Source organism: Amphiprion ocellaris, chromosome 14 (assembly GCF_022539595.1).
Source record: "Amphiprion ocellaris isolate individual 3 ecotype Okinawa chromosome 14, ASM2253959v1, whole genome shotgun sequence".
NCBI lineage: Eukaryota > Metazoa > Chordata > Actinopteri > Pomacentridae > Amphiprion > Amphiprion ocellaris.
Window position 1 is genome coordinate 21,517,174 of NC_072779.1, and position 22,840 is coordinate 21,540,013.

Genomic DNA, 22,840 nt, shown 5'->3' on the forward strand with positions numbered 1-22,840 from the left:
AACTGGAGTTTTGCAGCAGGAACATAATACTAAAAACTGCTTATTCTTGCTTCACAATGTGCAGTAGCAGTTATGAATTTCATCAATGACTACATAATATGTACGTATGTAATAGTAGTATAAAAAATATGCAACTAAAGCAAAAGCACTACTCTTTTGCAAAAATCTCACAGATCAACTTAAAAGTTTGGTGTAGACCTTAAATACAGAGGACTGAGCAGAGTTACCTCCATCCATGTGAGAGCAGGCCCACAGTTGATCTTGTTGTCAGCAATAGCTGAAAGCCGGGAGAGGTAAGCCAACAACATCTGGGAAACTGACTAAAATGGAAGAAAACAAATACCAGTACGTCATTACATACATTTCACATAGTACCACTGAACACTAATGAATCTAATATTAAACTTTGCTGTTCCAATGCCATCAAACCATGTTAATAATTACCTTACAAGTCTTGTTTCTTTTGCTACGTGTTTGTAGATGGACAAAGGCAGCTAATTAAGGTGCTCTAAGAGTGCAGTAATGTAGTAAATCCCTTGAAATGAAATTTACAGCTAATAACTTCATATTACAAGGGAAATTTAGTTTCATGGTTTTATGTTACAACAAATCTGAACATTAATCTAATGCTGACACCATTACTTTACTCAAGAAAGTATCTGGATTATCTAAATCTCTGTCACACAAATATCATCACCTGATGACCAACCACATGTTCCACATTTAAAACAAAAAAGGCAAAACATGAAAGGTACCCTATGCAGCAACTGGTGAAAGTATTACAGTGTCCTGCAGACAGCTTTGTAAAGCTATCATTCTGAAAGCGTCCATACAAACAATACCCTCTCAGTGACAAACTGGTTTGACTAGTTTGGTTTGATAACTCTGCATTCTTTTCAGAGCCTCAATCTGACCGCTGTGCTTTTGTCTGCTTGAAAATACATTTCACTTGTGGGTGGAAGAAGGAATAACTGGTAAAATATCAAGTTGTGCTTTCCCAAGACAAAAGCCATGCAGGTCATGTTGAATAGCAAAACACAGTAAGTGGAATTGCTTTCATGTAGATAGCTGATACCCTGTTATGTAGTATTTTTAAAGCTTATTGAGAACAAACGCTATCATTTATTACACTTAAGCGTTTTCTAAGCATTGGATGGATCAATGAGAGCACAAACAAAGCAGTGTAAGAAAAATGGTCTGTTATCAAGTCTTTTTAAGTATGGCCACCATTCATTTCAGGTAAAAATGTGGAACAAATGTCTGGTAAAACTTTTTGTGCTTACCTCTGACTGATCAGTCAGACTGTCCAATCGAGGCAGCTCAGGCAGCTGTGAGAAGCGGCGGTCGTAGATGCAGAGGTGCAGGTGTTTGTCCAGAACACGGAAATCCTCATAGCTACGCTTCACAATCCAGCTTCGACCCTTCAGAACAACAGAGAGCACATACCTGGTTGATTAAAGAGCTACACGTTTCCACTGAACTGCAGCAAGGTCGAGGTTGGTACGCCAGTTTTTCGCTAAATAACATGCTGCAAAGGACACATGCTGAGGACACGTGAGGAGAAAAACAGAACCACACAAAAGAATGTTTGAAACTAAGTGTACTGAAAATGTTTGGGTCACCTGTAACGTCTGACTGAAAAATTAGTAATGGAAAACATCTTCTAAAGGCATCCAACAATCCATAGAATACAAGAGAAACATGAAACAGAAAACAGTGTATGTGCAATTCACACTAAGTTATATACAATCATCATAAAACAACAACAAATACCTTTAACTACTTCAGCATGTCATATACACATTAGTGAGGGGGGAGGTAAAAAGTGGGTTGAAAGGAGGCAGTGGGAGTGAGAGGGACAGTAAATCTGGTAAATGTTGTCTATCTGAATATGCTTATTAGCGCAATATCAACAATCGGTCTCCAGAATCACAGCCTTCAACTTTAACACGCTGCACATTCTCCATACAACACTTTACATTTCTGACAAGTATTTCTAAAGTACAGATTAAAGTTGAAGTTTCAGGAACGCATTTTCCAAACTCGCAGGTTGTAATTACACACCATTCATTTCACTACAACAAGACCATCAACTGACTGAATATGTGTAGGAGTGTACTGAATACTCTTCCAGGTTATGATGCTTTGTTTAGCTGTACTACCACACCTGGTTACTTTAGTATTAAAATGCAACTCTGGGTTACTTTCACAATGTATTTGAAATGAAATATTTGATTACAATGATTTCAGACTACTTGACCTCAGTGTGCCTTTTTTTTTTGAATGAATTCTTTACTCTGCATATTCCTCTAGATCTCCAGATCAAATGAGGGAAATTTCACCCTAATCGGTTTTTGAGTAATGTTGCAAACAGACAGACAAACAGACAAAACCAACGCCAATCGTCACATAACTCTGCCGCATTACTTGACGTAGTAATGAAAAGAAGGGTAATTTTTTTATAGACTTCTACACAGTCAGACTTCTTTTTGGTGGAATCACCCCTTGCTGGTTGTTGGAGAGAATCAAACTTCAGTGTTGGCTTCACCTGCAGATCTGGAGGCTGCGTACATATTTTACATACAATCAATGGAACTGATATGTCACCTTCAATGCAGCTCTCATGACTAGCTGTTGCAGAGATCGAGACTAACTTTTTCACTGGCAGCACTGTTGCGACCGACCTTTCCTTTCCACCAGCGTCGTCCTCTCTCTCACTGGACTTTTTAAAAATAATCAGCTATAGATCACTTTCTCATCGGAACACAGCTGTAGCAAAATGGATTGTGTCACATTTCAGGCAAGACTAGACTGACTAAATCAGTGAAGAAGAAAATGTACTACTTCCAACTACGGTGACTAACGCAGTAGCTATGTGTGCTGGCCAGAGGGTTACCAAAACAGCCTGATGATCATCATGCACTTGCACAAACAAGATCATATGAACTTCAAACGTCCATGCTGTCAAAGCAAGGTTGTATATGCGACCATTTTGGTTTCAGTCTGGAGTCCTGTGTTGTGTTCTACAATAAGCACACACAGCAAGTTGTCCAGCTAATCTGTTGCCAGTAATTATGCTTTGTGGATAATATTACAAGAAGAGCGACAGTGTCAGCATATATAGTCCCACAAAACTTTAATCAGCCCACACTGCTGTCACTCTTCTATTTATCGTTTTTTTCTCCCTGCAATCATTCCTTCTGATTGTGTCCACACAGACATTTTTCTTGTCAGGCTTCTAATACAATAGCACCGTCTCACACAAAGATATTGATTGATATTGTCAATGTCTTCATAAACAAAGAACACCAGTGGCTTAGTCAGCCCTTCCTAGTGAAACACAATGATTAAATGGCAACAGTACAAGTGAAAACCAAGAGAATTTTGCCCTCCATCCACCACATTAAATGTAACTTCTTTGATTTTTGAAAATCTAAGAGTGATTCCATGGTTTTGTTGTTTCTTTTTATCCAGTAAGATGAGGCTCCAAACCTCAAAACCTCACTGAGAAAAACTAGTGGTGGAAAAAGTCTTTTGCTTTGATTTGCCCTAGAAAGCTCTGTCTGTACTGAGGCCAGGCTTGTGCGACTGGGACTGCAGTGCACCACTCAGCCCACTGATTCTAGTGCTGTTTTAAAAAGTGCTGGCTGGGAGAGACACCACTGGGAGGGCTCTGTGGGCTCGGGGAACTCTTCATGCGTTCCTGCCCCACTTTCAGACGCTGCTCCTAGTTACCCCTCCTTTCTAGGTCTATGGAACTCAACCAGTCTCACTATGCTGTGCTACTTTCTCTGTTTAAAGCTCTGAGTACAGAACTCAAGGCCATTTCATTGCCCGTCTCTTTTTTCTCAGATGGAACTGGTGTGGATTTTGCAGTTTTCCACTGACTGTAAGAAGTTGGAATTTCCAAGTACGCGGTCACATACTTGTGCGGCATCGCCAACATTGTGCAAATGGAAGATGATCTGTGCAGGGAAACGCATGAAACTGGGACCAAAAATGTCACTGGAGGAGACTTGGGCAAAGCTTCTGAACAGCTGGTGTACATGTGTGTATTCTGCTTAAAGGCTCCGGGTTAATCTAATTTCTTGCAAAATCTTTTACATGATGTATTTATAAATAATATGGCTCCAACTCTACTCTGACACATCTACAACACAAGGAGTTTTGTAAATGAGTAAGCCAATGTTTTCTGCTTTTACAAGACCTCTGGAATAAAACTAAACAATGAATACACAACTCGAAGCATAGAAAACAACATTGCCAACTTTAGGGAAGACTTTGTAGCGTTTTCTCTATAGAATGTCTGCCCACTATTCTAAAAATGATGGTTTGTGGATGCTACCTCCACCTCTGCAGCAAGGAGTGACTCACTATTTCATGAATTACACTAACATTGAAAAAGAAGACATTGCAACATGTTTTCTGAGAGCTTGAGCAATTCAGTTCAGATAATTCTACCCAGGTTTTACCTATATGCAACAACGTGTGTACAGAGGACCTCAAGGGTTTCAATATTTAAGCCCTTTTTATCCAACATTCTTCAGAATCGCTCACCCATCCTGGCATTCATCCACAGTTCTTTTCATTTCCTTCATAACTTACATTTTTGAAATGATAAGCTGGGTGCTTCAAAATTCTCTGCTCAGAGGGAGAAGGAGGCTGTACTGAACATCATTTGGAAAGTAAAACTTTGAAGCGAAAGGTTAAAATCATGAATTCATTTTTACAAATATCAGTGTGTTTTCCAATGACATGAAGTCTATGTGGGAGTTCATATATATAGTAATATATAGCGTATGTAAGTATATATGTGCTTGTGGGAGGTTAGATAACTATGTGTGTACATGCACCACTGCACCATGAAGTCCCCTGCCTTACCTGGCAGTAAATATGAACTAAGTACACCAGCTCCTTAGACTCATAGCCATTCCGGGTCACTTCACACTGTTCATCCCCGAGGGTCAACTGTAAGACACAGAAAAAGAGAGAGGTTCGAACATTAGAGAAGAATTTCTTCAACTCGACAGAAGGGAAACAATTAGACAGTGGTGATTAAGAAGACTGACTTCAACACTTTCAACCTCACAACTGTTTTGACAGGTCCATTATTACAAACTTGTGCCTGGACTGCAATAGGCACAAAACCCACCAAACCCCCCCGAAACTGAACTGACATTCTATTGATGATTCCATGTTTGCAAAACATGTCAGACACAGAGATGTGTATAAGACAAGGCAAGAGAAACCAAGATTTTTCATTTCCTATAATAATACTGCTGTGACTGTTTTAATCAGTGTAATATGCTGCAGCTTTGAAGGAGTGCTGGCTTGACGTTTAAAATAAAGGAAAACTCTTTTATTACCTTGAAGGTACTTAAAGCAAAATTTCAAGACAATATTGGAAATATCAGGTTTCAATTTCTCAATATTGTCTTTACTTCAGGTGTCCAAGATATTTTCACTCAGAAAAAACATCTCTGAGACCATTCTTACTTTCAGCCCTGTACACACGATGAGATGGAATGCAGCTTTTAATCACAGTATTGAACTACAGTACATGAAAACAGCAAAATCCCTCGAAGAAAAAACGAGACACATTCAGACACAGTCCACTGGCAGGAAGCTTCTGAAAATAAATGGATACTAAGATGATTATACTCATGAGTTCCAAGTGAACGGTGCTGACCGCCCACATCTTGATGAAATATAGATGAGGAAATGAGCAAGAAGCTGGGAGCGCTGGCACAGCTGCCATCTGCTTAGATGAAACCACTAAACAGACACATATGGACAGCTGTGTTAACGAATAAGCTGCTGGCACTGGTCTTCTTCAACTGCTTCATCTCCATCTTAATGACGAAAGAAAAGTTCATGTCAAACCTTAATGGTAAATAAACAAAAATGACAGAAAGAGTGACGAAATACTGATAAAACAATACTCAATTCTTGACATTGAGGTATTGATATTTTTCTGATGTCTCACAAAAACAGTATTTGGCAATTTGCCCTATGGTCACACTTTGTTGTAATACATATTTTTTTGCACACAATCCATGGACCAACACTAAAATGCAGAAATTATTATTTTGTTGTGCAAATGCAACAAATTGTTTCTGCATTAATTCATAATTTAGATGTTTAGAACTGTATAAATCTGACCAGTTTTTAAATAATGTCATGTTATTTGGACTCGCCCATTCTCTGAATCTGTTATATATTTGCCTGTATTTCACTCAAGTCAGGTACATTCGAGAAACCACACAGTTAGCTATCACAGAGCTACATATAGAAACTAACAATCCCACATTCACACCTGTGGACCATTTAGAATCACCGGTTAACCTGAGCAAGCTTTTGGATTGTGGAAGAAAGCCGGAGAATCCAGAGAAAACCTACATATGCACAGGGAGAACATGCAAACTCCTGGCAGAAAGATCTGGGGATCTTCTAGCTGCAAGACTAAAGTGCTAACCACCAAGCCACCATGCAGCCTGCTGATATTCAACATTTTTAAAATGATCAGTATCATGACATAAATTAACTATCAAATAAAAAAAGCATGTCAACATAGTTTTGTCTTGAAGTTTGTGAGATTAATTATTATTATAAGTTTGTGATTTTAATTGTTACTGCAAATGCAACAGTTTCAAAAATTATATCAGCATAAGCCCTGAAAAAACTATATCAGTCAACCTCTATTTACACGCTGCAGCAAAGGTTGATCCATTGAGTGTGTTTCATATTTGATATAGCACATCACAGAGCGATGGGGGGCTGGCCTGGATTTATCTTTGCACATATGCAGTTAGTTCCAGCTTGGAGGGAGTTTCCATTAGGAAACAATGGCTATATTGTCAAACTCCACTTTCAGTGACAGTGAAACTTGAAGACTGCATTTCTCAGCGGCTGACAATGTCTCACTAACTGTAGTGCTTCTTGACATTGTTGATCTCAGCCTCCTGTGCCTCACAACTGCTGATAACCTTTTCCTCCTCTATTCTATTTCCCAAATCTCATTAGGTCAAATCTGCATCTGTCTGTTTAACACACACTCTCCAAAAAACAAGCTTTCACAACAGAATAAGAAGTAAAAGCGGAGGTATTTATGTGCTCCAAAGGTCCACTAAACAGATATTGTCGGAGCAATGTCATGGTGCCAGTGAGTAGAGAAGAAACACATGGAAGTGTTTTTGTTCCCGTTTAAGTGGGCTTGATTCAAAGACACTTGTTAATGGAGGAGCAGCAGTGAATAGGGCCTTCACACAACAATAATGTTCTTTTCTGTGGCTGTCTCTCTTCTCGAAGACACAAAGTAGCATGACAGCAAATGACCCAATTACCTCCCTGTTGTTCAATATCATCAAAGACCAAACCACAAATGTTTTGCCCTCCATGCACAACTAAAATCTTTTCTACAAAAACAAACTTCAGAGTGAATCCACAGAGACAGTGTCAGTGCCACAATGCTTTCTCCCATTTTACTGCAAAGGATTACGAGTCTGGATCTAAACGTTAGGAAAAAGGACAGCTGTCCAATCCCCAACTGTAACTGAGGAGACAAGAATGATTGTTTAGCTTTCCGGGGATCATTGCTCTTGCAACAAACTTAGACATTATGTGGAAAAACATACCAAACCAGTCAGTTTCAGTATAGATTGAAGAAAAACTCTTCGCTTGCTGTCAGATAAGCAGAGCTGCGTTAGAAAACAGTGTTTGTCTTAAGTGAATTAAGTGAACGTCATTGCACAGACAGCTATCCCCCTGCAGATGACTTGTAACACTCAGCCTTACGCACAACATGGATCACAGTAATCTATCTTTCCTATGTTATGTAAGACCAAAGAGTTGTTTATTGACTTCAGAAGGAGGTTTGCATTTGTCTTGCTCCTTCCATCATTATTGTAGATGGGAACCTGTGTGCAGTCCAGCAGTACAAATATCTCAAAAATATACTGTTAATGCCAACACTGATTTTATTTCTAGCAAGACAGTCAGCTCTATGAACCTGTACCTACTTTAGTTGAATGCCACCATCAGCTGCTCACAGCAGTAGTAGAATGTAATAAAGTACATTTACTCAAGTTCTACAGTACAAATTTGTGGTAAGTGTACTTTACTGATATTTTATAATTTTGTAAGAATATAGCCATTACTTATTTTTTAGGTAAGATTTTATTTGTGAAAGAAATGTGCTAAATATATAAAATGCAATAATATAAAATGCTGCTTGGGTTCTGACGGTACTTTTCATTTTCTAAAGAAAATGATGAGTAACTGCTGTCTTTCTAGCTAGTGACATATCTACTTTTTCCTCAGATTAGTTGTGCCCTTCGCTTGGTATCAAAAGCCGGGCCTCAGTTTCATGTTTTCGTCAATATTGCACAGACTCTGCTTGCAAATGACGTCACCAGCTCAGCATCACGGTACCTTTTTCCACAAGACTTTAGTTTTACTCTGGGGGAGGTGTCGTGTCAGCCATCTTTATATACAGTCTATGGTATGTAACCAAATGTCATGGAAATCTATGCAACAGTGGTCATGGAATGTCTACATCATGATGACATTATAGGAGAAGTTAGCAAAGATATTAAGATACACCATCGTGGGGCCATTTATGTCAGTAGAAAATGTGATGGTCATCAATAAAAAGTTGAATTTCTGTCTGAACCACAGAGGTGGACCAGTCGATTGAGCAGCAAGCCTTGTAGCCATGACAATAGCATTGCAAAGATGAAAACAAAAGTTTGTTGTTCCTGGAAATCTGTTTTAGAGTTAATTCACGGTTTATCAACATAAATATATATAATCTGCGACCACTTTATCCAGGCAATCAGAGAGGTCCGGTCATCAGCTGGACTCCCAGCAGCCTCTACAGTGACGTTAATGTGACTGTTACTGTCAGTGTCTGTTCTGTATAATTGTTTCTGAACAATACAAAGAGAAGATATGAGGTTATTCATTATCATCATCAGCTATTGCCTATTTAACCAAAGTGTATTTCCTTTAGTTTTTGGCTTCTTCCTTTTTCTCTAGACAGCACTGTGTACTCTATTGAAAATATTACTGATTTCAATTAATTACTATACTTTTCTGTATTTGTTATTACTACATGTCATGCGAACAATAAATAGCCATTGCTCTGCTCCATTGTTGAGTTTAACAGTTATCCTGCACTGTGTTAGCCACAATCATTATTGTGCATTCTGGACTGTGCACTCAAACCCCTCTGGAATTGTTTTAGGTTGTGGTTACGTGTTAATAACAGCATGAAATCAGTATATTTGGGAACAGGTAATTTAGCAATATCTGATTATTTTGCTGTGACGCAAACTCTAAGGCTCCATCCAGCTCACAGAAGGCCAAACAGAGATATTGTAATACATTTTCATATGGATTTCCATATAAAGTGCGACAACACACTATGTTTGAAAAACGGTTGACATGAAAACATGTTGAACACAGCATGTGAGTTCTCAGTACACTCAAAATCACCATGCTGAGTATGTACTTAGCTAAAACTTCAACTGAGGAAACAACTGTCACTTCTAGGAATGATGGCAGAGCAAATGCACGGTTTTAACATGTGAAAGATGCTAGAGTGACTCAAGGAGAAATAAACTCAGAGCTTTTCAGTTTTGGAGTAAAACAGCACTTTGGAAGAAGTATTGTTTAGAGCTGAGTTTCCCAGTCAAACACTTTAACTAATGTATTGTCAGTTCCAACTTCTATATAGAGGACTAATACAAATCCTTCAACACAACCACCAGAGGGTGACATGACAATTGTTTCCCTGTTAGTCCATTCTAAGGTTATAAATTGATTAGCTGCCTACCTCAGCAGTCTACACTTCATAGAATTCATACATCGCATGGATAGAATGCCAACATGTACAGTTCTACCCTCTGGCAGAGAGACACTCGTCAAATTGTGAGAATAAAAATATCTTTGGACATATCTAGCCATTAGCCCCAAGTTCTCACGTGCCTACAGTGCATCTGCTGACAAAGCATTTAGAAATTAAATATGGCATTTAGTCAATAAACGAGTCAGAAAGTCAACGTGTACAGGTACTTTTAGCTACAATAACAACAAAACTGTTGTTGTTGTAGAGTTTCAGTACCTGCAGAGACATTTTCAGTGGTGTGGACCACAGCTTTACCATTTCTTTCTGTTTTAGCCACTAGTTTAATCAAATTACAGCTTATGACAAGAAATCATGCAAGATCCTATGTGCCCAAACTACAATCACTCTGGACGGCTTGTATATTATTCTAGGCCCGTCCTCCGCAGTGCATGCAGCAAACCACATTATAATTCAGTCTCTTTCCAACCTGCACTTGCACTACCACACATTGTCCCTGTAGCCCGTGTAACAGCAAAGGCAACAGCAATTTTGGATCTTCAGTTTTTTTCAGAACTGCAAGACCCAGAACAAGAAAGTAGAAACAGATTGTCTTATACAAAACAGAAAATCAAATATCAAAGGATTAGCCATTCTGGATTATGTTTAAAGTTTAAATTCTACAATATGGTAACAATAGAGACCATGATATAAAGGCAGTGCATCAAACGGAAGAAAATAACTGAGATAACTACACAGTAATCATAACTAGTTTGCTGTCCATAAGCTATATTTGGTTGTACTGGAAACAAAATACATATCAGTGATGGTCTGCGCTTCCTTTGTGTTAACAGTGTTGTGAGAGCAGACTCCTCCTCAATGTGGTCATTTCCTAAATAAAGCAACTTGAAAACAGGTTAAACTGAACTGTCCTTCTAATAAGCGTTTCTGCAGAGGTAACAAAGCCTAACGCAACACCAGTATTTTGGACACAAGGTATTTTGATGAGTCCTACAGACATACAAGGACATGGGGGAGCATTGCTCTGACAACTGCAGCGCAGCAGCAGAAACCAAAGGGTAAAGTCAAAAACACAAAGATTTTCCATACTTACGGGTCAGGTCAAGTCTGGTTTACACTTCCTACACTTTCCTTCCCTTCGTGCTGAACAGCTTGAGCTCAGAATATGCCCCTATTTAACAGTCCAACACCTGTCCCAAGTCTGTTCCTCTGTGCGAGTGTGAGAACGTATATCCAGCCTTGTTTTGCTGCTCTGGTGCACAACTCCCCTCGGCAGGATGTAAATGTCAGCTCTCCACTTTCTTTCACATACAGTGTAAGCTTTCCCAGTGTGGGATTCAGAGAGAGGGAGAGAGAGAGAGAGAGAGAGAGAGAGAGAGAGAGAGAGAGAGAGAGAGAGAGAGAGAGAGAGAGGAGAGAGAGAGAGAGAGAGAGAGAGAAGGGGGGCAGAGGGGCAACAATATCACCAGCAGCTGGTGTTGGAGGATGAGAGCTGGTGGTGGCGGTTTGGTGGATTCCTCAACGGGACAGTTTTCATCTCCTCCATTTTGCCCTCTTTTCCATCCAACCATTGTGATGCCCCATCCTGATTTTCTTGCTTCTTTCTCGTGTTGGCTTCCTTTCTCTGATGCCTGGCACCCAGCACAACTTTAACACCCAATCCGATTTGCAGCAGGGAATAAGATGTGGAAACAACCAGATTTAGTTTTCCAAGAAAAAGCTGTTGTCTTTGTAGTTTTCTTTTTGTCTTGTTCTTCTGCCGACCTCGTCGTCCGCTTTCTGTGTCCCTCCGCCACATGCTATTCTCTCCCTTTTCTGCTCTCCCCTGTCTGACATGCTGGCTCACCCCTCCCCCTTCTTTCTCCTCTTCCCTCTCTCTGGTTGGTACATTCCCAGGACAAAGAGCAGAGATGGAGGGAGAGAGAGAGCAAAAAGAAGCAGAGGAGAGGGCAGGAGGGCTGCACTTGCAGGAGAGCAATTTTCCTTCCTTCCACATGTGCAGTTCTCCCTGTGCTGTCCTCAAGCATTGTAGCATTTTACTGAAAGCTGTGGCCCTTTAGGTGCACAATTAATAGAGTCAAAGGACACCTCGGCATCACACCTCACAGCACGTTCAATTAATAACTGATGCTTTACAAATGCACCAAATGATGTCATTCAGACTCCAGGAGACTAAACCCTGCATTTAAAAATTCAGGCCACAATAAATAACCATGGAGTGTGGTAGTTCGCAGCTTACCACACTTGCAAAGTAAAAATAGAGTCACCAAAAATATAACCTTAACCTTCCTTCTGCCTGCTCTCAGCTCAGGTTGCAGCCAAATACCTCAAAAATGGAAATAGAAGTGTAAGTTTCATCAGCTGTGATGACTTCATATGTGCCATCCACACATGAGATGGATTAAAAAGACCTATTGCTGGAGAGCACAGCGGAAATCCAAGCAAGCGGTCCAGCTCACTGAGGAGCATGTGTGAGTGCCAAGAGAGGCCACAAGGGTACAGAGTTGCATGGGACCTGGAAATCCCTGCTTGAGCTGCTTGAAAAACATGCAAAGCAAAACTGACAACAAAATGGTACAAGCCCAAACATCCACACAGTCCAATTAAACTTTGTGTTGAAATGTACAGACTGAAAATGTATTTTACTTACTTCAATCATATCAACCTTCATTCCTGAAATGGTTCTGAGATCAAATCTTTAATTATGGTTTCCTTTAACTACACCTGCTACTAAACAATTGCAGTGGAAATGGGGCAATGTGACAGCCGTCGTGGCTGAGCGAAAGCTGTCCCAGCTTTCCTGAAAATGCAGAGTTCTACATAAGCTGTGAGCCTTTTCTCTCAGCTGGGATGTCAGCACAGACTGGCTGCTGGAGCACAGCTTCAAATCATACTCTACTACAAGTCTGCTTATGAATATCAAATGATAATCCAATGATGACCCATTTCATTCAGTCCTCTGCTCTGCTGGGCCAATGACAGGATAGACTGATTTTTCACAAACCACATGTAAAAGGTCAGACGTTGTCCAGGAAATGTTACTGTAGCTGAACTTTCAGATACAAAAAGCAAAAAGCTAACAACTACTAGTCAAATATTGGTATGGGATATGGATAAAGAAACAGTGGCAGATGAAACCGTTCTGATCCTACAGTATTAGTGTTTATCTTTCCACGAAAGACTGATTGATTAAAGATTTTCAAACACAGCTGTGACTGTGGACCATTCAGGTGTGCTACAGTACTGATGTCCTACACTCGACCAAGAAGAATTCCAAATCTGAAGACTCTTGATTCATTCAGGCATGAATGGCTATAAATTACTTCTATTGCAATGCAGACCACAATGTTTTACCTGCAAATGATTGCATTAGACATGACAGCTATTCGTAACACACTAGTAATAGTGTTGCAAGACAGATAAGAAGGAAGTTACAAGACATCCCCAACTAACCATGAAAAGAGATATAAGTGGGAGAAGAGTCACCTCGTAAGTTAGATAAAGTTTCTATTTTATGACACTTTGCATGGTTACTTTTGACTCCACAATATTTATCTGGCAGATATAGTTGCTTGTTACCTTTTAGAGTGCAGAAAGGCTTTGCAATTGAAAACCTTTTATCAATCATTTTGGTCATAGCATGAGAGTCACATTGTTCTCACACTCAAACATTTGGTGACCCTTTGCATACAATGGAAAGTCTTCCAGGAAGAGAAAACCTATCAAAGTCACTTAGAAAAGACTCATCTGGACAGAAATGTTTCCTCGTAGGATAAAGGTCATCACTTTGAACAACTTCGAATAAATTTGAGGGGACAAGCAGCCCAAACCATGCTAGCAACATGCCCCCACATCAAAAGAGAGCCACCACAGGGCTGTACGACAAAGCCAGATTGTTGGGTTCATGAGGAATGTTGAGCTTAAAGTCACAGTTTCCAGTGTCACGAATGGCACTCTCCCTTAAACTGGATAAGTCACCATGGTAACAGATGCTATATAGTTAACCTCCTCTGGAGAAGGTTGTGCTCACAGTTTTGGATTTAAATCGACAATAAGAAGCTTCTCTCTCTCACAGATTTATTTCTTGATAATTCTCTATGAGTGATATACATTCTGAACTGAGGGAATGTGTTATATATGCAAACCTGTTGAGTGTATGTTAGTGACCCTACTAAACAGAGCCATGCAGTTACAGATAAAGGACAGTAGGACAGTAAAGAAAGCCTGGCTGTGTCAAACTTGCTCCGTGGTGCAGCCTTACGATCCCCTCACTGTAGAGGTCAAGGGGTCAGGTTTTTACTTCAATTTGACACCCATCTGTAGATACTGAAATGTTACAGCTTCGACCAAAGTGGCAGACAGGTGAACTAACTGAGACACTAATTTAGCATGGTTAGTAAAAATAGCCATAGCATGAACTGCATATTGTAGCTCTGATATATTTACTAATAACGCATGATCCTTTAAATAAAACACCAACATTATATATATTTATTTTTTGTGTTATGTTTTGGGCCTTTTTAGGCTCTATTATATAGGACAGTGGAGAGGGAGATAGGAAACATGGGGACAAGGGGAAAAGAGTGGGGGAACGACATGTAGGAAATGGCCGTGGGTCGAACTCGAACTACTGGGGCCCATACCAACAATATTTTAATCACTCTAAAAAAGAGCAGCAGTGCTTGTTGACTCACTGTGATCCTCTGTGCTTCTAATACATTTCCCATGAGTGTTCTCCTTCACCTCTGCAGCTATGACATAACAGAGCAGATCAATCCAACTCAATTCCACCCTAAAGACACAGAGTTACAATGTCTTTCTCACATGCAAGCTGAGCACTGGAAAACCGGCTAAATCTGTGTGAATTTCTCAGGATTGGTGGACGAGATGGAGGAGAAATATCTATGGCAGTCCTGCAGAACTGCAAGAAACCCAGTTACACAAATCATGGACCTCTGACAGTAAAACTGTTTACTGTGTTCAATGTGATATAAGTAGGCTTTATCTATTTGTCAGAAAAAACTTTGACTTGGGGATTTACTGCTAATTATGAACATACACACAACAGGTTGTCACTCATTGCTGTGTTATTTTCAAAGACGTGGGAATGAAGGTTTGCAGAACATGGGAGAATAATGTTGCAATTAAAAATAAAGTGTTTGCTTTCCCGTGACATTATTTTCACTCTGGTATTTTTGTCAGACTGCAGAACTGGACGGGTTGTGAGCACAGGGCCACCGGTTGGGCTTTGTTGCAGATTTTCAGAGCTGAAGGAGGAAGTGTGAAGGGGCCACATCTAAAATCATTACTAAAGCTATAAAAATGGATCTGGTATGGGACTGAGGAGAGCAATGGGATTTAAACAGAGAGAGAGAGAGAGAGAGACTGCTGAAAGGGGATGAGATCATGGTTTGGAGCAGGTTCACAAAACAAATCCCATTATAAGAAAGGATTGCTTACTGTAGTGTACATGCAATCACACGCAGACTGTACATATAACCACACACACAAGTATGAATAAAAGAGCACAATCAAATGCAGAATAGCCCTCTATAGACAGGGCACTGAGCAGAGCTGCAAATGGATTTCCACCTTATATTGTCAATATGTGCATCCTGCCAATTCAGGCCACTCTGTTGTCATCACACCTCGCTGTTACCAGTCGGTCCATTTCAATCACACACCAGTGTGTCAGACAGGGCCATTAGTCACAAACATGGGTCTTTGGATGAAGCTAAAAAGACTGTATCCTCTGAAGTCTCCTAAGCAATCCAGTTTCACAGAACAAGTGGAATGCAGAAAACACCCAAAACATCTCCATGTCAAGAGGATATTGCAATTGTGTTTTCTCGATCCCCACTTCATTTTCATGAGGCCAAGACGGGGTAATAAGGCGTTCCAAACGTACTTTCAGCGCTCCTGGAGTGCTGCAGTTACTCCAGCAGCCAGCTCAGCAGTTAAAATGTTCCCACATCCCAGGCATTTCCCCAGTGGAGGCCCCCTAGGTCAGGTAAGAGAGGAGAGCACGGTTTGTCAAGTGTGAAGGAGGAAAGGGAAATAAATCAGTCTAGTCAAGCTGCAAATGCTAGAACAAAAGAGTATATGGAACAGTCTGGGCTAGTCGTGTTTCTTGCTGACTGGCTGGATGTGAGTTTAGTAGGCCAATCATAAAAATCAGTATCACTCTGGGAACACTCGTGTATATCTGCATACAGAGTTGATGCATTTGCCTTAAGACAAACATATGTCTGCTGCATAGATGTGTACACATTTGCAGAACAGTTGATGGTGGTCAGAGTTTTCACAGAAAAAGCTTGCAATTTAGATTAGCAGTGAAGTTCAACAGAAAATTTTTGAAATATGAAGTAATGAAGCATCACAGCAAAGTCGTATATATTAAAGTTTGAGAGTCCATATTTCAAAAGCACTAGTGATGACTTTAATCCGCTGAAAAGTGACTGGCCTGCTATAAATTGCTAAAAATTTGTGATCGTCTGACATAAATGCACTATTTTTTTGCCCAAATTTAAATCATTTTGTCACTTCACATGATTAATATCTGTATTATTGCTGTCTCTACCTTGTCTTACTGTTCTGAACTGGACACTGCTTTGATGGAAAGTGACGACATTGTGTATTTTGTGCACAAGTCAATGTTAAGTAACATGTGAATCAAAATGCAATGACAGTTGTTGGGTTTATGGCGATGTTTCAAGGCTAATAAATCAGATCTGATCAAATCTCATTTGCTGAGTTTGTAGATTATTGAACACTACTATAGATACATACTTGAAGGAAGGATGTTTTCAGGACTTCAACTTTGATTATTGCTATTTTGTTTCCCTTAGCGACAAAGCCTTGGTTGCAAATTACAGCATTTCTACGTCTCCACCGTAAGGCTGACATTATATCCCACTTGGTATAAACACAAACACTAAATAATGGGTTTGCTTTTTGTTGCATTCAAGAGTTGTGGTCGAAAGCTCCTCCTTTAGGTGGGTGGGAGGCCATATAATAAATTCTGCTAGAATTATTACAGAATCAGTGGGAGATCTGAAAAGCCTAGACTGCTCTGACAAAAAATTAGAGCACAGATCTGAGGAGAGAAGAGCTTGAAAGCAAAGCAAGTGAAATTACTTCGAAAATAGTCTTGGGTTAATGTGGCTTTTGTGGCTCTGTGAGTCATGTCGACTTTGCACTGTCCACCTCTGTTGTAGAGACTCCGCTAAACCTTTAATATGTATTGTTATCCAGAACTTTGGAGGACCTTTTATTTTTTCTTTTTTTTTGAAATACTGGGCATTTAACCTCAAGAAGCTTTTTTTTGGTCACAATCCAATAGGATTAAGAAAAGATGCTTGTTTTAAGTTTTCTACATCTATTCAGTTTAAATAAAACTTAAAATTCTGTTCAGTTTCGTGTCCAGTTTACTTCTCACCAGCCAGATGCCATTTATCAGTGATTGTATCAAAGTTCAGCAACACAATGTTGACGTACTAATGCCTGACAACTACAACAATAAAAAGGAACATGCTTATTAGTATGCATCATTATCACTGAGCTGGTTCTGGTGAATCCTATACTCGTTGGCTCTCCGTGTCTTTAACAGCTAGCGGGATTTTCTACATTTTTATGATGTACATTGCAGCTTTAAGGGCAATCACATTTCTCAACCTTTTAACAACGCTGTCCAATAATGATCATGAAAGACACGGTAAAAGAGAGGTTATGTGTGTGCATGTGTGTGCGCGTATGTGTGTGTGTGTGCTCTCTGGCTGGTCTTTTGTATTCTCTAACAAGGGCAGAATGAGTCTGACCGTTACGTCACCCTCAGCTCACAAGCAGTGGCAAGAGGTCCTCTCAATAAGCATGTGATAGAGGGTTTGACATCATCTCTCTGCAGACCAAGGCCCTTTCTTTGCTTTCTCCAGACAACCATTGGACCCCAAAAAATGATAGATTAAAAACAATGTAAAAACTGCAGATTATTGTCCTGCTTCTAGTCAATCCTGTGCCTTTAAAGGACAGTCGGCCTGGGTGGGTGTGTGCCCGGTATGGTTCTGCAGTTGATGGATTGGGTCCCATTGGGGGAGGGAATCCATCTCTATGCATCTCTCTTGGTGTCTGTGAGTAAAGGGGGGTGTAGGGGGGCAGTGGGAGCATATTGTGTCATGATGCTAAGCTAGGAGGATGAACGCAGGCGGGCGACGGATGGATGGAGGATGGAAAGAAAGGTGAACCGATAGATGGATGGATGGGTGGCAGGAGCACAGACAAAATGACGAGCACAGCCTCCCCTCCTCCAGCTGAGACACATCAGCTGTACAGCAGCACACACAGAGCTGGCTGGGAGGGGCGTCAGTCTTCATCACACGCATGGTCACACTCATACATGCAGCCTGCTGCTCTCATTCACCCGCACACAAAAATCACACCCTCTGTAACTGCATGCACTGTTGTCAGCATGAGAGAGGGGGCACTCGTTCACAGCTGTTAAACTGATTATGGTGATGATTGTCGGAGGTTGGATACACCGGGTTTCCCTTGTCTTTCTTGCACCCACACAAAATGTCTCAGGCCAATTCTCACACTCCTTGTTTATTACCACTCTATACCCGTACCTTTAAAATTTGCATAAAGCATTTTGGATGGTAGGAAAATTCTTGTTTTAAATTTTATTCATAGTATTGTCTTTGGTGCATTACTTTTCTGTGCACATTGCCATTAGATGTTGGGACTCTGGCTGTGTGTATAAGAAGAAAAATCTTTCATGCTGAAAATTGAAACAAAGGGAAGGAAAGTGGAAGCTAGTAGATGTCAGCTTGATGTTGCAAAGGTTGCCTAAGAACCAAATATTTCAGTAACTTAAATATGAATATAACTATTTACTCTATAATTAGCAAAAATATTTATTAAAAGAGTACCCCGCTGATTTAGCATGACAACCCTTTAACAATGTCATGATGGACAGCTAACAAAAATTGTAACTTGATGCTGTGGAACTAGAGATGAAGTCTTTTGCATTCTTAAATTTATCATTGCTCGTCAAAACCTGATGCCAACACTACCCATAATGCAACACAACCGCCAACATTTTGGTCAGAGATCTGAGAGATTTGAGTGGGTTATGTTAGTAGCAGCTCATGTGGCTGCTTGGTATGGTTCACATAGCTCCCTCGGGAGACACAAAACATGTAGGCACTTCAGACAAATGTTTAGGTTCCTCTGCACTCTCTGAATAACTTAAATGCTGTTAATCATCATACAGCAAACAGTGGTCGACAACTCAACATCGTTTTTGGACAGAACCAGCTTGTGTGGCTTTGAACTGTCCATTAATAGCAAAATGTGTAAGAACTCAAACCTCACTGTGGTTTATGTGCAAAGAGGCAGGGTAAAATGTTAGGTTGCAGATAAACCATATGGAAGAGCAGGGCTGACTGGCACAGTTGGATAGTAGTGATGAAGTCAATAAAGTTGTTTTGCTAGTGTCTGGCTGCAGACTGTATCATGTAGCCACTGGACTGCAGGGCTTGGAGTAGACTGTGGGGAAAACAGTAGGGCTGGACCCGAATATCCGAATATTCGGTCATGATGGTGGTATCCCAGTATTTATTTTGAGATCCGAATATTTGGATTCTGATATTTAGCATTATTCAGACTACAGTATTCTAACTTTTTTTTTTTTAACCAATTCCCAATAAACTGAATTAACTGAAAAATGACTACTGATCAGGTCAGAGGTGCAAACCCCGATGCGGCCGCTGTCGGGCCCTTGAGCAAGGCCATTAACCCTTCCTGCTCCAGGGGCGCTGTACTATGGCCCTGCGCTCTGACCCCGATTGGGCTATGCGAAAAGCAACATTTTACAGTGCTGTAATGTATTTGTGACAAATAAAGGCAAATTATTATTATTGTTTTAAATGCACTACTGTGGCTCAGATGCAGAAACCTCTTTCTATCTGCATCTAAGTCACCACTCTGATCTCAAGCAATGTCCCGTCCACATTCCTATCTTAATGGTTATATACAAAAGATAGCTATTGAAATGCTACACTACTGTTTAGAAGTTTGGGGTCACTTAGAAATGTTCTTGTTTTTGAAAGAAAAGCAGGTTTTTCAATGAAGATGACAAAAAATAATCAGAAGTACAGTCTACTTAATGTGGTAAATGACTATTCTAGCTGGAAACGGCTGATTTTTAATGGAATATCTCCATAGAGGTACAGAGGAACATTTCCAGCAACCATCACTCCTGTGTTGTAATGCTACATTGTGTTAGCTAATTGTGCTGAGAGGCTAATTGTTCATAGTTGGACCATTGTGCAATTATGTTTGTGCATGAATGAAAGTGTGAGTTTTCATGGCAAACAGGAAATTGTCTGGGTGACCCTACATTTTTGCGTTGGAGTCTGTCATGTGCAAATTTGAATGCAAAGATCTTCTTTTTTACAGCAAGTATAATAGTTCCAAATATCATTTACCGCCCGCTCTCCTTGATTACTAATGATTGATATCAGCACTGAAAAAACATTGGTCCACTCCTGATATGTGTTGAAAAATGCTTCTGTACAAAAACCCCCAAAAAACAAACAAACAAAAAAAACCCCAATAAGTGTGGTTATGAGAAAGCGGATCCTTTATTAACTGCATATGCTGGTTACGGCAAACTGCCATCTCCTTCAGCAGCAAACTGCATAGTTCCAACTCAGTATAAACAGTATGTGGACAGGGTCAGCAGGTTCAGTTACTCTTGAAGTCAACAGCAGAATGAGCAACTTAAGGAACCAAGAATGTCACGTTGTTTGATTTTTGTGTTGCCAGCCCCAGCGGTCTCATCATATCATAAATATCTGCCCTCCAGCAGTTTTCATACAATACAGCGAACGATCCAGTAAACCAAAACATAAAACACATTCATAAAACATGCACGCCACAGCAGTTCTATGATCCAAAGCACTGTCAGTGTGCCAGGTCAAAGGAGAGAGGCCAGAGAGTTTCCAGCTAACAGCTAACCCCGTCTTCTAAAAATTACGTTTATGTTACTAATAGTTTTCCAATTACATTGTAGAGGCAAACGTAAACATTGGATGGATTATGTATGAACCAATGTTTTGTTGAATAAATAATGAACTACATTTATGAATTGCACAAGACTCGGCAGGAGGTGGCCAGGATAGAAGGATGGTGGTAGTCTACAATGCAAATCACTGTTAGACCAGAGACTGAAGTTCACTGTCACACTCTGTGGTTAAGTTTCGGCAACAAAAGCTCTTTAGTTAAGGTTAACGAAGGACCATGATTTTTGGTAAAACTAAAAAAAAAAAAAAAAAAAAAAAGTCAATTTGAAAGCAGACCTTAATCATTCACTAATCTGCCGGCTGTCAGCGTCTGAACATAAAATTAAAATACAGTATAGAGAAGTTGAACAAAGCTGCAGTCACTGAACTGTAAATCCATCCATCCATCCATTATCTATACACCACTTAATCCTCACTAGGGTCGCGGGGGGGGCTGGAGCCTATCCCAGCTGACTCGGGCGAAGGCAGGGGACACCCTAGACAGGTCGCCAGTCTGTCACAGGGCTACATACAGAGACAAACAAGCACTCACACATTCACACCTACGGGCAATTTAGAGTAATCAATTAACCTCAGCATATTTTTGGACTGTGGGAGGAAGCCGGAGTACCCGGAGAAAACCCACACATGCACAGGGAGAACATGCAAACTCCATGCAGAAAGATCCCGGGAAAGCCGGGACGCGAACCAGGGATTTTCTCGCTGCAAGGCGAAAGTGCTAACCACTACGCCACTGTGCAGCCCTGAACTGTAAATCATTTTAGTTAATTCAGAATTACATCAACCAGTCAGTTTTTACATTTTGTACCTTTTTGAAAATTTCTTCTTCATTAAACTCTGAGAACTTACACTCTCAGCTGTGCAAGCCATTTTTAGCAACAGTCATTACAAAGACAATCTGTGAAGCTGCTCCCAGTGCAGGGACCGAATTCAGTACTAACCTTCGTTGTGGTTCAAACTGTTTTAAATACCATTAAAATACAAGCATTCATAATTTTAAGTCAAAATACCTCAAATTATAAGAGCTCTAAAGCCATCTGAAAATGAAAAATAAATGAATTTTAAGCTTACTTAACAAGAAATTATCAAAACCCATACATTTACACTGAGTAAAGTAGAAGAGATAAGTTGTTTAGTTCAAAAAGCATTTGCTGTTGCAAATCATTTATGTATACAATTTTCTTGGAACCAGTGCTGTAAAAAATAACAGCTCAGTACAAAAATGATGCGTAAAAAAGTGCATGTAAATGCACAACTCAGAGGATTACAATGGACCATTTTGGATTCCACCACTCTAAGGACATAGATGTAAAGTGGGAATTCAAAAATGAATGATAGAAGAGTGGAAATATATCAGCTTGCTATAACATGCTAGGTTGAGTCAGAATTTAGTGTGAACAGTCTGAATCCATAGATTTCTTCAGCTCAGTGTCCCACAGACCAGTGACAGTGGAGCAATGTGGGGAGTGTTTTCTTGCAGACTTGGAAGACAGAACAAAGTGGACATGCAAAGTACAATACTGACTGTACGCAGACTGCACTGACAATAATGTGCAAAAATCAACAGATAACCACTGCTATGGAGTATGATGCCCTAAACATCTGTTTTTTATTATACTTCAATACAAAGATCAGCAGGGACGTAATCCATTTTTTTGATTGTTTCTAGTCATTGCTAGAAAGACTTTAAATGCAACAATCCATCAAATGTTTTAAAAGTTCGATTTAATATGCTTCTAAGTTCTGACATTCGATTTTCTTCGACAGTCTCAACAATACTGTGCCAAAATCAACAGAAACTTCTAGAGACAAGAATAGCATGAGTGCTGAAATATCTTACATAACTTACATAAATACATAACCTGTAGTTTTTCAGTACATTGTGGATGTAAAA

The 22,840-nt window shown here is 40.0% G+C and overlaps 1 protein-coding gene across 6 annotated transcripts in view; it reads right to left on the minus strand.

Moving 5' to 3' along the window:
• Positions 1 to 22,840, minus strand: part of arhgap32b (Rho GTPase activating protein 32b) — a 123,930-nt gene that overhangs the window by 38,473 nt on the left and 62,617 nt on the right. For 5 of the 6 annotated variants that reach the window (XM_055017200.1, XM_055017199.1, XM_023273370.3 and 2 more), the window contains exons 6-8: positions 4,882 to 4,968; positions 1,284 to 1,421; positions 228 to 320 (exon numbers count right to left, since the gene is read on the minus strand). In XM_055017200.1, the coding sequence (XP_054873175.1) occupies positions 228 to 320; positions 1,284 to 1,421; positions 4,882 to 4,968 (318 nt within the window). Of the gene's footprint in view, positions 1 to 227; positions 321 to 1,283; positions 1,422 to 4,881; positions 4,969 to 10,958; positions 11,250 to 22,840 lie in introns of those variants that run through there. The other variant, XM_055017201.1, reaches the window with a different exon arrangement.